The 14,868-nt window shown below is 41.6% G+C and overlaps 1 protein-coding gene across 1 annotated transcript; it reads right to left on the reverse strand.

Annotated features, from left to right (window-relative positions):
• Positions 1 to 750: 750 nt before the first annotated feature.
• Positions 751 to 14,393, reverse strand: LOC309556097 (tubulin beta-2B chain). Its single transcript, XM_082258419.1, has 4 exons — positions 14,206 to 14,393; positions 10,105 to 10,213; positions 9,850 to 9,960; positions 751 to 2,089 (listed from the first exon to the last, which is right to left on the reverse strand). Exons 1-4 carry the CDS (start codon positions 14,260 to 14,262, stop codon positions 1,029 to 1,031), a joined length of 1,338 nt encoding a protein of 445 aa, XP_082114545.1. The 5' UTR covers positions 14,263 to 14,393; the 3' UTR covers positions 751 to 1,028.
• Between the last annotated feature and the right edge of the window lie 475 nt (positions 14,394 to 14,868).

Consider the following 14,868-nt stretch of genomic DNA (forward strand, 5'->3'; position numbering starts at 1 on the left):
GATCGCGAATGGCCGGCGGACATCGGAGCCGTCGGTCACTCGCGCGGGGATCGCCCCCTATTGGCTCGCGGGTGAGTGACGTGTCGATACGTCACTTTGCCCAGGGGGGGCTGACCGCTGCAGTATATGTACTTGCGGCGGTCGGCAAGTGGTTAAATACCACCAAAAGAAAGCTCTATTTGTGTAAAAGAAATGATAAAAAAATTCATATGGGTACAGTGTAGCATGACTGCGCAATTGTCATTCAAAGTGTGACAGCGCTGAAAGTTGAAACTTAGCCTGGGCAGGAAGGGGGTGAAAGGTTGAACTGGTTAAGCATACTTGATTGGCTTCTTGTGCTGCTTCTCCCATTCTGAGCTCTGAAGTACAATGACTGCAAGAGGCTGGCAAATTCAGGTACTTATATTGCTTGAGTAAAAAAAATATATATTTAGGAATGTATTAATACAGAGCTTTATTCATTAGTGACTTTTATATCTGTCTTTAACTGCATCCCAGTCTTTCTATAACTAGACTGAACCATGTCTACTTTCTCAATACTCTGCCCCCTTTTTTGACCCTTCAACTCTAACCAACATGTATTTATATGTTCCTAAACACCCAATTGCAGAATTCTGGCTATACATGTCTGTAAAATGTATTATATTGATTTTCTTAAATAGTTCAATTATTAGTAAACCCCAAATTCCTAAGTGAATGTACAGTAGTAAGCACTTATAGCAGCATGTAGACAAATAAAACCAGGCAACACAGAGCAGACAGATTCTTTTTATGCTCCCATCCAGTGCACAACAACATCTAAGAGCGCTCAAAATCACTTCTACAGCCTCCTAAACATAGTTTCAGCTTCCTTATGGATTAGAAGAGTCTAGAAGAACAACTGTTATTTTTTGACATTGTTAAGGTAAAAAAAACTGAATCCAACATTTTTCATCACAGGAAATTGGCATGCTTGGACATAAATGGGGGTAGACAGACTGGCTATCTCATAAAATGTGCCTGTATTTTCTAAAAAGAACTTGTTTTCATTAGGCTTCATCCTCTCCTTCTTCCTCTTCGAATTCTCCTTGTTCATCAGCGGTGGCATCTTGGTACTGTTGGTACTCTGACACCAAGTCATTCATGTTGCTTTCAGCTTCAGTGAATTCCATCTCATCCATTCCTTCCCCAGTGTACCAATGCAAGAAGGCTTTGCGGCGGAACATAGCTGTGAACTGCTCAGAGATTCTCTTGAACAGCTCTTGAATGGCGGTGCTGTTGCCGATAAATGTGGCAGACATTTTGAGGCCTCGCGGTGGAATGTCACAAACTGCGGTCTTCACATTGTTGGGAATCCATTCAACAAAGTAGCTACTGTTTTTATTTTGGACATTAAGCATCTGCTCGTCGACCTCCTTCATGGACATTCTTCCACGGAAAATAGCGGCAACGGTGAGGTAGCGTCCATGTCGGGGATCACAAGCTGCCATCATGTTCTTGGAATCGAACATTTGCTGGGTTAGTTCCGGCACTGTCAGGGCACGGTATTGCTGACTGCCACGGCTAGTTAATGGAGCAAATCCGGGCATAAAAAAGTGCAGTCGTGGGAAAGGCACCATGTTAACAGCCAGTTTTCGTAAATCTGCATTCAGCTGGCCTGGGAAACGAAGGCAGGTTGTTACCCCACTCATTGTAGCAGATACCAGATGATTGAGGTCACCGTAAGTTGGTGTAGTTAGTTTTAAAGTGCGGAAGCAGATATCATAGAGAGCTTCATTGTCTATGCAATAGGTTTCATCTGTGTTTTCCACCAACTGGTGTACAGAAAGGGTGGCATTATATGGTTCAACTACAGTGTCTGAGACTTTGGGTGAAGGCATCACGCTAAATGTATTCATGATCCTGTCTGGGTATTCTTCTCTAATTTTGCTGATAAGTAGTGTACCCATGCCAGAGCCAGTGCCACCACCCAGGGAGTGGGTCAGCTGAAATCCCTGTAGGCAATCGCAGCTTTCAGACTCTTTCCTCACCACATCTAGGACTGAATCCACCAACTCAGCACCTTCTGTGTAATGACCCTTGGCCCAGTTATTTCCAGCACCACTCTGCCCTGAAAAGAAAATATTGAATGTTATGTGTCATGTCCATTTGGTTCAGAAAGCATTTTCTTTTTGTACCTGAGGATTTGAAAAGTCAGATTAAAAAGGAAATACCAAAATCTACCATACAGTAGATATGCAATAATCATATTATGTGAACATTCTCACATCCCTTGTCAATTTAGCTTTCTTGACTTTGAGTTTTTGTGCTTCTGTATATTTGCCCAATTTAATAAAATAATTAAAGCTGAATTCCAGGTATGGCAATTTTTGCATAGTCACGTTGGTCCATCTTACTGGCTACAAAATGCAGGCATGGTGTAAAATGTTTTGGATGTTATGTTCCTTGCCTTCCCCCTATATATCACACCATAGCTGTGAGTGGCTAGAACATGGTGCTTTTTTCTTGGACTATTTGGAAAACTGGTCGCCACACTAGAAGTCTTTGAAAGGCTATGTGGGGACTCTTCTTCAGATTCCTACTCCCAGTCCCGGCTTGTCTTCCTAAGCATGACCCTGACAATACCACCACCCCCCCCCCCACACACACACACACACACACTTTCACACACTTTCTCTCTCCCCTACTGTTCTGGGGGTTATTATTTTTGTGGTGGGTGTTAAGGTTGTGCTGGGGGCTATTGCTTGCCCTGACATATCCTGTGGGGTATTGTTGGGGGTTACAATTGTTGGCCATCACACTTGCTTGGCGCTATTGCTTGCCTTGACCTGTGCTGGGGATTATCATTGTTGGCACTGACACCAACAATGGGACTGACATCAACAATTGGGATTATTTTGTTGCCACAATATCTTCAGTTTACCTGCAGTTCTTATTTTGTCTAAACAATAGCAGAGGAAAGGGGAAAGCTGGAACAAAACATACCATACACCAACAGTCGCTAACCAGTGGTCCATGGACCACTGATGGTCCACGAGAAACTTTTGGTAGTCCCCAGGGATTCTACCGCAAATCAACATTGTGGCGGATGTATACTGCCCAATGTTGTTTCAAGTGTTGATCTCAATGAGCGCTGACAATCAATACTGTCAGCGTGCATTGATACTTCATGCCTCCTCTGTAGTTCCAGTTCCTGTGAACCCAGAGGGAGGTGCCGGGAGTAGTGCAGAGAGCGGGAGGTGAAGAAGGAGGGGACTTTCAATGGCAATGGCTGATCACAGACTGAGGGAAGAGCACAGAGCTGGATAAGGAGATGAGAATCAATGATGAGTCTGTATAAGGCAGCAGTGTGATGCAGAGTGTGGGGTGGGGGGGGGGGGGAGACAGAGCATTGTGCGTATAAGGCAGCAGTGTGATCCAGGGGGAGAGGGGCAGACAGCAGGAACATTGTATGTATAAGGTATGTAAAATTCTTGTTAGTTGTCTGCAGGATTCAAAATTGTGAGTTTACTGGTCTGTGAGGTCCAAAAGGTTGGCGACCACTGCCATACACTGTAGTACCCTCTCGACCTTGCTTACATTTTTGCCACACCCACAACTGCACAGTGGGCGGCATGCTATGTGCTCCACATTTTGCTTAATACCTTCAAGGCGGGCATCAGACAGCCCACATAGCACAATACATCTTTCTTGTCAAGCCCTCGCATTTCACAGAGCCACTTTAGGTTCTGGAAGGATCTCGACCCTATTGTTGGGATCCACCCAGATGCCTGATCGGCAGCTGGCTCAGCCTCTCGGTGTGTAGCTGAGAGCTGGAGCAAGCTGCTCCAGACCCCCATCTCCCCACCCCAGTGCTCTAGGGACCGCTGGAGGGACAGAGCAGAGAGCAGTGACTGAGCCCAAGCTCTCTGTTCAGAGCTGACCGAGAACTGAGTGGTAATGTGATCATTCAATTCTTGGTCTTAGAGCCAGCGTGGAACAGCTGCAGCATTAGACTAATGCTGGAGTATGGAGGTAAGCATTTTTTTTTTTTTTTGTAAATGTACAAAGTTTCTTATCTGGTTATTTTACCAGTAGCAACACTCCCTGTTTTAGGATGATAATGTTAAGCTACCGCTTCACAATTAGTAGCGCTGCTTGCCATGCATGTTACTTCAGTTGGCCATAGGGCTCCCCATCAGTTCTGTGCATGTCTCATACAGACCTAATATGACAGCCCAAAATGCCAGCTGAAACAGGGTGTAAAGTAGGCTGACAACACTGCTGCCAATTGAGAGGCAGAGGCTTCATCAGGAAGTGCAGGGCTTGAGTCCTGCAGGAACACATGTACTTTTTCCACAGCAGGAATGCTGTTCCAAGTAGCAGCCGCGTCCTGCAGGACTGGCAAGGGCAGACTGGGCCAGAGGACAGCCAATTTTTGCATAAGTCGGCTACCATGAGGTCTACGCCGCAGTCAGGCTTTGTATTCTAGTTGCTCCTAAACTCTGAGCCTGCAAAGGTTTCATCCCAGCCCGCCCACATAGTAAGCTGGCTCAACTTGGAGTTAGCTACCTATTGGCTGAGGAGGTAGCAAGAGGCAGGCTACACCGCCTTCTGTTGCCTCACAGTCAATGGATGCACAGTCCACTGTCCATTACTTTCCGTGGGCTTCCTGTGGTGTTGTGGCATGGAGCTGCTCTGCAAACTGATTAAGGTGAGGAAGGAGAAAGTGTGTTATGACCCAACAGTAATTGAAAGGTGCTAAAAATGCCTTTCTTCCTTCCTCCCTGCCTCTTTCTTTCTCCCTCCATCCCTCTTTCTTTCTCTCTCCCTCAATACCTCTTTCTCTCTTTCTTTCTTTCTTTCTTTCTTTCTTTCTTTCTTTCTTTCTTTCTTTCTCTCTCTTTCTCCCTCTATCCCTCTTTTTTTCCTCTTTCTTTTTCCCTCCATCCCTTTTCCTCTTTCTTTCTCTCCCTCCTTCACTCTTTCTTTCTTCCTCTCTTTCTTTCTCTGTCCCTCCATCCCTCTCGCTCTCCTTCCATCCTTCTTTCTGTCTTTCTATCTTTCTTTATCTCTCTCCCCATCCCTCTTTCTTTCTCTCTCTCCATCCCTCTTTCTCTCTCACTCCAATCCTCTATCCCTCTCCCACTCCTTTGTTCTCTCTCCCTATTTCTTTCTGTCTTTCTTTTTATCTCTCTCTCTTTCTCTCCCTCCATCCCTCTTGTTCTCTTTCTTTCTCACTCCCTCCCTCCCTTTCTTTCTCTCCCTCTATCCCTCTTTTTTATCTTTCTCTCTCCCTCCATCCCTCTCTCTCTCCCTCCATCCCACTTTTTTCTTTCTTTCGCTCTCTCTCTCTCCACCCCTCTTTCTTTCTCTCTTTCAATCCCTCTTATTTTCTCTTTCTCTCTCTCTCTCCCTCCATCCCTCTTTATTTATCTTTCTTTCCCTCTCCCTCCATCCCCCTCTCTCCCTCCATCCATCTTTTTTTTCTCTCTCTCCCTCCATCCCTATTTATTTTTCTTTCTCCCTCCCTCCCTCACCTCTTTCTTTCTCTCTTCCTCCATCCCTCTTTCTTTCTCTCTTCCTCCATCCCTCTTTCTTTCTCTCTTCCTCCATCCCTCTTTCTTTCTCTCCCCATCCTTCTTTCTCTCTTTCTCTCTCTCTCCCTCCCTCCATCCTTCTTTCTCCCTATTTCTTCCTGTCTTTCTCTTTTTTTCTTTCTTTCCTCGCCCCTTTTTCTTTCTCTCTCTCTCTCTCTCTCTCTCCATCCCTCTTTCTTTCTCTCTCTTCCTCTATCCCTCTTTCTGTCTCTCTCCATCCCACTTTTTTTCTTTCTCTCACCCTTCATCCTTCTTTCTCACTATTTCTGCCTCTCTTTCTCTTTTTTCTCTTTCTTTCTTTCTCTCCCCATCCCTCTTTCGTTCTCTCTCCCTTCATCCCTCTTTCTTTCTCTCTCCCTCCATCCCTCTTCCTTTCTCTCTCCCACCCCCCCTTTCTTTCTCTCTCTCCATCCCTCTTTCTTTCTTTCTCTCTCTCCATCCCTCTTTCTTTCTTTCTCTCTCTCCCTCAATCCCTATCTCTCTCTCTCTCCCCCTCCATCTCTCTTTCTGTCTTTCTTTTTCTCGCTCTCTCTCCCTCCATCTCTCTTTCTGTCTGTGTGTGTGTCTCTCTCTCTCTCTCCCCCTCCATCCCACGTTCATTCTCTCTCTCTCTTTCTCTCCATTCCTCTTTCTTTCCCTCTCTTTTCATCCCTCTTTATCTTTTTTTCTCTCTCCCCTCCCTCCTTCCCTCTTTCTTTCTCTTCCTCTCTCCCTCCATCCCCCTTTTTTCTATTTCTCTCTCCCTCCATCCTTCTTTCTTTCCTCTCTCTTTCTATCTGTCTCTCTCCATCCTTCTTTCTCTCTATTTCTTTCTGTCTTTCTCGTTCTCTCTTTTTTCTTTCCTTCTCTCTCTATCCATCCCTCTTATCTGTCTCTCTCCCTCCATCCCTTCCTCCCTCTCTCTCCATCCCTCTTTATTTCTCTTTCTCCCTCCATCCCTCATTCTCTCTTTCTTTCTCTCTCCCTCCATCCCTATTTCTTTCTTTCTCTCCCCATCCCACTTTCTTTCTCTGCCCCTCCATCCCTCTTTCTCCCTCCCTCCCTCCCTCTTTCGTTCTTTTTCTTTCTTTCTCTCCCCATCCCTCCTTTTTTTCTGTCTTCCTCCATCCCTCTTTCTCTCTTTCTTTCTCTGCCCTCCATTCTTATCTCTCCCTCTTTCTCTCTCTCTCTGTCTCTCCCTCCAACCCTCTTTTTTTCCTCTCTCTCTCTCCCTCCATCCCTCTTTCTTTCTTTCGCTCTGTCTATTCCTCCATCACTATTTATTTCTCTATCTCTCTCTCTCCCTCATCCCTCTTTCTTTCTCTCTCTCTCCCTTCCTCTTTTTTTCTCTCTTTCTCTCCCTCCATCCTTCTTTTTTCTCTTTCTCTCTCCCTCCATCCCTCTTTTTTTCTCTTTCACTCTCTCCCTCCCTCCATCCCTATTTCTTTTTCTCTCTCTCCCTCCATCCCTGTTACTTTCTCTCTCCCTCTATCCCTCTTTCTTGCTCTCTCTCTCCTTATCCCTCTTATTTTTTATCTCTCTCTCTCCATCCCTCTTTTCGTTCTCTCTCTCTCTCTCTCTCTCTCTATCCCTCCTATTTTCTCTCTCTTTCTCTCTCCCTCTTTCTTTCTCTCTCTCTCCATTCCTCTTTTACTTCATTTATTTATATGGCAGGCCACAGACTGATTGAAATTAGGCCAGTTCAGCAGGAACTGGACAAATTTCAATCCATCTATCGGCAGACTGGTTGTACTGGAGTCGATGTTGCACTTTATGTGTTAAAAAAGGAGTACATAACTTATATATATATATATATATATATATATATATATATATATATATATATATTATATCTTTTCATGTGACAACACTGAAGAAACTTTTCTACAATGTAAGGTAGTGTGTGTACAGCTTGTGTAACAGTGTAAAATCCCCTCAAAATAAATCAACACACAGCCATTAATGTCTAAACCGCTGGCAACAAAAGTGAGTACACCCCTAAGTAACAATGTCCAAATTGGGCCCCAACTTTTGTTGCCACCAGTTTAGACATTAATGGCTGTGTGTTTAGATATTTTGAGGGGACAGCAAATTTACACTGTTATACAAGCTGTACACTCACTACTTTACATTGTAGCAAAGTGTCATTTATTCAGTGTTGTCAAATGAAAAGATATAATAAAATATTTACAAAAGAGTGAGGGGTGTACTCACTTTAGTGAGATACTGTATGTATATATATATATATATATATATATATATATATATACACACTCTCACACACATTTTTTATTTTAAGGTGGGGCTGGGAATCTTGGGTGCGTTCCCCACACTTTTTTTTCCCAGGACTTGACCCCTGAGGAAGCGCTGTTACTGGCAGAATCTCCAAATAAGAAACCTTGCAGCAGTTTCACAAGAAATTATTTCAAGAAAACTGTATACAGGTGGTCCCTGGATTACAAACAAGATAGAGTTTGTATGTTTGTTGTTAAGTTGAATTTGTTTGTAACTCGGAACAGGTACATTTTTTAAGTTTAGCTCCAGCCGAAATAATAATTTTTAATTTTTTTGGATAGCATTGGGAAGGGTTAACACTAGTGATCGACCTATATTGTTTTTTAATGCTGATACCGATATTTTGGTCATCGGATATCAGTATCGGCCGATATCTGCCGATATTTTCGGACATGTAAAAAAAATGTATTTTTTATTTTCTTAAAGGTACTCCTTGTGGAGGGATCTGGGGGGTCTAAAAGACCCCAAACCCCTCCTCGGCACCGAAAAGCATTCAAAACGCCAAGTTTGGATGTTTTGAATGCTGTCAGTTTTTTTAATTCGGCGCCGTGTACCTGGATTTTACATGTAGACCCAGGTCTTCTCTTCGGCAGCGAAGGTAGGAAGCAAGCCACGGAAGGCTGTGGGGGGGGGGGGGGAATGTCCCCTCCCGCTCCTTGTAATGACAGCCAAGCAGCTTCTCAGCCGCATCGGTTGTCATTACAAGTCTGCCGACCGTCAGCTATGGATACCGGTACCGAGGTGATGCCTCTAGCTGCAGGCATCAGCACGGTACAAGCACTTTCCCTAAATATCTGCAATATCGGTAACCTCAGGGGCCGATTCCGATATATCGGGGAAAGTGCATATCGGCCCCCGATATATCGGTATTGCCGATAAGCGGTCGATCTCTAGTTGGCACCCCTGTACCATTTGTTTTTCTGCCTGTGCCCCTGTTCAGAAGATTTCATCTCACTTTATGTCCCTATGACAACTGGATTTTGAAATGTTTGCGTTGTTGTGGAAACTAGGATTAGTGATAAAGCTTTAGTGGAGACACCTTTTTCCCATGAGAATTCTTACAGGAGTGAATTTCCCTTCCTAGGGCTAGATTTCCTCTCACTTTCTGTTGTCTCTCTCCATTTGTAAGTCATTTATAAGTCGGATGTTTGTAACCCGGGGACCGCCTGTACAGTGAAGTATGATGCCAAACATATAGATTTAGGGTTTACATACAGTCTGCAAGCAATATGAATAATGTAATACATGATTTTCAATGTTATGTCATACAGCCACTTTCATAACAGAGGAATGAGTGATGTTGTTTTAGGTTGATCAAGAAGTAGAACAAAAAAATCATTTTTTTTTATGAATTATTTTATTTATTAATGAATGCTAATTGAACAAACATGTTAAATCGAATTGTGAATGCAATGGGATTTTTAAGATGCCAGAAAGGACCATATGTCACATATTCAATAAAATACAAAGTTGATGAAACTTTGTTTGAAATTACTTATGTCTTTTTAAGGTATTTTTGGAATACATTTTTGTATTTTATTGTATTGAAGATGTTACATATGGTTCTTTCTGGTACCCTAAAAATCCCATTGCATTCATAATTCGCTTTTGACTACTAATGGGCCATACACACTATACAATTGTCTTTAGATTTTTTTCCTTTAGATTTACCAAAACCATATAATATGGGGTCAAATCTAAACACTTTCAATTTGTATGCAATCCGACAGGCCCTTGCACTACATAGTTGAAGGTAAATCTAAATGAAATCTAACAACAAAAGTTGTATAGTGTGTATCCAGCTTTAGAGGGAAGTGCCACTGATCTCCACGCTGGCCCAGATATATTACTACTTGAAAAAGTATGTTGCACAGATTATCTGGATGTGTTAGGAACAATAAGTAAAAATTCAGAATTGCTGTATGATTTTCCATGATCCTAGTGTTCATTAACGAAGTTGGTTCCCATAATACCTGTTTAAGAGCATGTGTTGATTTGCCTAGTGTTAAATACCTACCAAATACAAAGTTGTCCGGTCTAAATATCTGTCCAAACGGCCCTGATCTTACAGAGTCCATTGTTCCGGGTTCCAGATCCACAAGGATTGCACGTGGTACATATTTATTTCCTGAATGAAGGAAATATAATTATATTACTATGTAACAAAATTAGCCTAACATTTTGCAGACACACCCTGCCTAATAATATTTGACATAATTGTATCTGTCTATTACTTGCTAATTATCAATATAAATGAGAGAATGAAGATTACCAGTGGCTTCATTGTAATATACATTGATTCTTTCCAGTTGCAGGTCACTGTCGCCATGGTAACTACCGGTGGGATCAATACCATGTTCATCACTGATAACTTCCCAGAACTAAAAAATAAATAAATAATAATCATTTGACTATAAAATGTGCAGTCTAGAAATGTATGTAGAAATAAAATTGGATATATTAAATGGACTAAAAATACAATAATAAATGTAATTGATAAACTGCAGAAAAAGTTCTAATTTGATCAAGAAAATAATATATTATGTAAACTATATATATTTATTAAATAAATATAAATTAATATATAATTAGCTAATGCACACATTTTAGAAGTTAAAAAATATATATATAAACATGTTCATACAAATGATCACACTAGTAAAGATATAAAGGAAACAGTATACATTTATATTTTAAATATTTACATATATTTTTAACAAGGAAAGCAGAAATAAATAAATGAATGATATAAATTGTAACTAGCAGATTGGGTTTACCACACCCAAAGCAGTTGTCTGCAGCTACCAGAGCCACCTAGCTGCACATAGTACATACAGTATACTACGCATCATACAAATTGATGTACACTGCACAGATTTATTCTTTTAGGAGCTTTTACCATCAGCTACTTTAATATACATTTCAGATACAGTTATTGTTAATCTTATTAAACATTTTTTAAATACATTTTTGTCTACATTTTGACCAGAGAAAAATCACTTTCAGAGCAAGAAGCCACATACAGAATTGGGCGACTTAACAGCCACAATCCATGAATTCGGTTGGCAAGACGACACCGTGTGAAAAGACTCATTTCCATGCCTTGCACAAAAGGCGATCCATGGAAGCACACAAAGACCTGACACACCTCCCCCATAGCAAGTGATGAAGGTGGCTGTAAGAGGAGGACCCCACCCAGCGTCTCACCACCCTCAATACAACCCTAATGTCTGAATATTGGGTATTCATCCAGTACCTAAATAAAGTCATAGTTCAGTGTATAGATCTGACTGTATTTATCAATAATATTTAGCAAGTTTACACATTCAACAATACAAAAACAGAGATAAAAAGGCAGTACTGTCCATCACGTAAAATCTTAAAAATAATACATAATATATAAACATAATATAAAACATATAATGTTTTACAGACCATGCATTAGGTATAGAATCACCCAATAAAATAGCTATTAGTAGTCAGTCCCATTCAAGAAGACTTATTCTGCAATGCTGAAGACTTTTTCACCTCCTAAACTGGCCTACATTCGATTTTCCAATGAACATTTGTAAAATTTTCTCAATACATTCAATGACTCATGTTTTTGGAAAGTACTTCAACCTAGGCCTTTAACGGTACATTTAGAAGTGAATGGACTTTTCTTAAAGTAAACCACATTCACTGTTAGACATTGGTTTGAAAAAGAAAATCCCATCCTGCTCCTTTGAATTCTCTCATTGCCATAGTCAAACACAAATGTTGATTTGAAGCCACTAGTGAGAAGAAAATGAAAGGAATGTTCCTAAAATGAAAAATTCCACCAACATTCTACTAGTTTATGGTCACCTTTTAAAGTATCTTCCTCAAGCTTACTACAGAAGAAGTCCAGATGACTGTGACCACCTACTACTAGGTAACTAGGCTATTTTGTAGGGTTGTCACCTTGTTTCCTTACATCCCAACACACCGAGTTTCAAAATCAGCTTTACTGATCCAGTATGGGCAGCATACACTGGATGTGTGTGACCAGGGGTTCTTTCGAATCAGAGATTCACGCCATGTAATCCTATGTATCAGAGAAGAAGGGGAAAGTCTATTGTATACAGTGCCCCGGTATGTGTTTTATACAGGGGGTCAGTCTGATCAGGGGTTCATTAGAATCAGAGATTCACACCATGTAATCCTATGTGTCTAGTGTGTATTTTATAGGGATGTGTGTGGTCAGGGGTTCATTAGAATCAGAGATTCACGCCATGTAATCCTATGTGTCTAGTATGTATTTTATAGGGATGTGTGTAATCAGGGATTCATTAGAATCAGAGATCCATGCCATATAATCCTATGTATCAGGGAAGAAGGGGGAAGTCTATCATATACAGTGCCCAGTATGTATTTTATATAAGTGATCAGTCTGATTATTAGAATCAGACAGTCATGTTATGTAATCCTATGTATCAGAGATGAAGCAGAGTTCGCAGTATGTATTTTATAGGGATGTGTGTGATCAGGGGTTCATTAGAAATAGAGATCCATGTCATGTAATCCTATGTATCAAAAGAATGGGGAAGTCTGTCGTATACAGTGCACAGTATGTATGTTATATAAGGGATCAGTCTGATTTTTAGAATAATACAGTCATGTCATCTAATCCTATGTATCAGAGATGAAGTGGACTACGCAGTATGTATTTTATAGGGATCTGTGTGATCACTCAGGGAATCATTAAAATCAGTCATGTAGTCCTATGTATCAGAGATGAAGGGGTGTGTGCAGTATTTTATATAAGGGATCAGTCTGATCATTAGAATTAGACAGTCGTCATGTAATCCTATGTATCAGAGAAGAATGGGGAAGTCTATTGTATACAGTGCCCAGTATGTGTTTTATATAAGGGATCAGTCTGATTATTAGAATCAGACAGGCATGTCATGTAATCCTATGTATCAGAGATGAAGTGGACTACGCAGTATGTATTTTATAGGGATGTGTGTGATCACTCAGGGATTCATTAGAATCAGTCATGTAGTCCTATGTATCAGAGATGAAGGGGTGTGTGCAGTATTTTATATAAGGGATCAGTCTGATTATTTGAATCAGACAGGCATGTCATGTAATCCTATGTATCAGAGATGGACTACGCAGTATGTATTTTATAGGGATCTGTGTGATCACTCAGGGATTCATTAGAATCAGTCATGTAGTCCTATGTATCAGAGATGAAGGGGTGTGTGCAGTATTTTATATAAGGGATCAGTCTGATTATTTGAATCAGACAGGCATGTCATGTAATCCTATGTATCAGAGATGGACTACGCAGTATGTATTTTATACGGATCTGTGTGATCACTCAGGGATTCATCAGAATCAGTCATGTAGTCCTATGTATCAGAGATGAAGGGGTGTGTGTAGTATTTTATATAAGGGATCAGTCTGATTATTTGAATCAGACAGGCATGTCATGTAAGCCTATGTATCAGAGATGGACTACGCAGTATGTATTTTATAGGGATCTGTGTGATCACTCAGGGATTCATTAGAACCAGTCATGCAATTCTATGTATCAGAGATGAAGTGAACTACGCAGTATGTATTTTATAGGGATCTGTGTGATCACTCAGGGATTCATTAGAATCAGTCATGCAATCCTATGTGTCAGAGAAGAATGGGAAAGTCTGTTGTATACAGTGCCCAGTATGTGTTTTTTTTATGAATCAGTCTGATCATTAGAATCAGAGATCCATGCCATGTAATCCTATGTATCAGAGAAGAAGAGGGAAGTCTATTGTATACAGTGCCCTGTGTGTATTTTATACATGGGATCAGTCTGATCATTAGAATCAGAGATCCATGCCATGTAATCCTATGTATCAGACAAGAATGGGGAAGTCTGCTGTATACAGTGCCCAGTTATGGATCAGTTTGATCATTAGAATCAGAGATCCATGTCATATAATCTATGACTGTATCAGAGATGAATGGGGATGTTTATTGTATACAGTACGCAGTAAGTATTGTATATAAGGAATCAGCCTGATTATTAGAATCACAGTCATGTCATATAATCCTATGTAACAGAGAAGGGGGATGCCTATTGTTCATAGGAAGGAGTAGATTGTTCTCTATAGATCTGGGCGATCTTCTCCCTGGCAGAAGCTTGGCACTTCTTAGTACATGGCACATAGAAGATCGCCCTGCATTCTACAAGAAGTCAAACCTTGAATAAGAAATCAGAGGCTCATTGACGGGCGATCGGCTGTGTGTAGAATGAATAATTGATGGCAGATGAATGTCCCTGTCATGCTGAGTAGTAGGGACAGAGGACATAGATAAGGGATGACAGGTCGTGCCGATGTACAATCTATGATTGGATTACCTTGGCTCCGATCTGGTTGCCGCACTGGCCAGCCTGGATGTGCACGATCTCCCGCATGGTTTGTAGTGTGTGTGGGTATTACAGGGAAGATCGGACGATGTGATGTGGATGATGGATCCCTTTCCCTGATCCGCTCCTATGCACTCCTGTGATGGTGTCTGGCTGCCAGCTCCCCCCTCCCTGGACTTCTCTCTCTCTATATATATATATGGGGGATGCTTAGCCCTCCCTCCTTCTACTACTCTCCCAGGATCAGCCAGCCTCACCCCATTCACTGACACTCTGCTGGATGATGTAATGGGGGAGGGGCTAGAGCTGGGTTTGGAGCCAATGAGAGAGCATGAAAAGGGTGGTATGGGGGTCTGCATTGTCTCCCCATTATAGGGCAGTGGTAATGTACAATAATGGGAGGGGGGTGATCAGAGCACATTGGAAATGGTGTCTGGGGGGCTATTATTCCATCCAAAGAATAGCCAGTAATTCCATTTAAAGACAATCACTCCCAGCCTCCTCCCTTCATCATTAGGGATCATCTGATATCAGGGGGCTGCAAGGTGCTGCTGAAAAAAGGGCAGCCAAGTCACATGACAGTCTATGGGGATGGAGGGGAGACCATAACTACACTTACTCTGTGACAGCTGCCTAGGAGAATGTGTTATAATC

The sequence above is a fragment of the Pelophylax lessonae genome (genome assembly GCF_965119305.1).
Source record: "Pelophylax lessonae genome assembly, chromosome: 5".
Taxonomy (NCBI): Eukaryota; Metazoa; Chordata; class Amphibia; order Anura; family Ranidae; genus Pelophylax; species Pelophylax lessonae.

Bases quoted from the DNA above. Each gene is read 5' to 3' on its own strand.
- LOC309556097 (XM_082258419.1), bottom strand. From the start codon at position 14,262: ATGCGGGAGATCGTGCACATCCAGGCTGGCCAGTGCGGCAACCAGATC. The intron at 9,961-10,104 runs GTAATCTTCATT...TCCTTCATTCAG, and splicing joins ATATTACAATGAAGCCACTG to GAAATAAATATGTACCACGT. The intron at 2,090-9,849 runs GTAGGTATTTAA...TTTTCTTTTCAG, and splicing joins ACCGGACAACTTTGTATTTG to GGCAGAGTGGTGCTGGAAAT.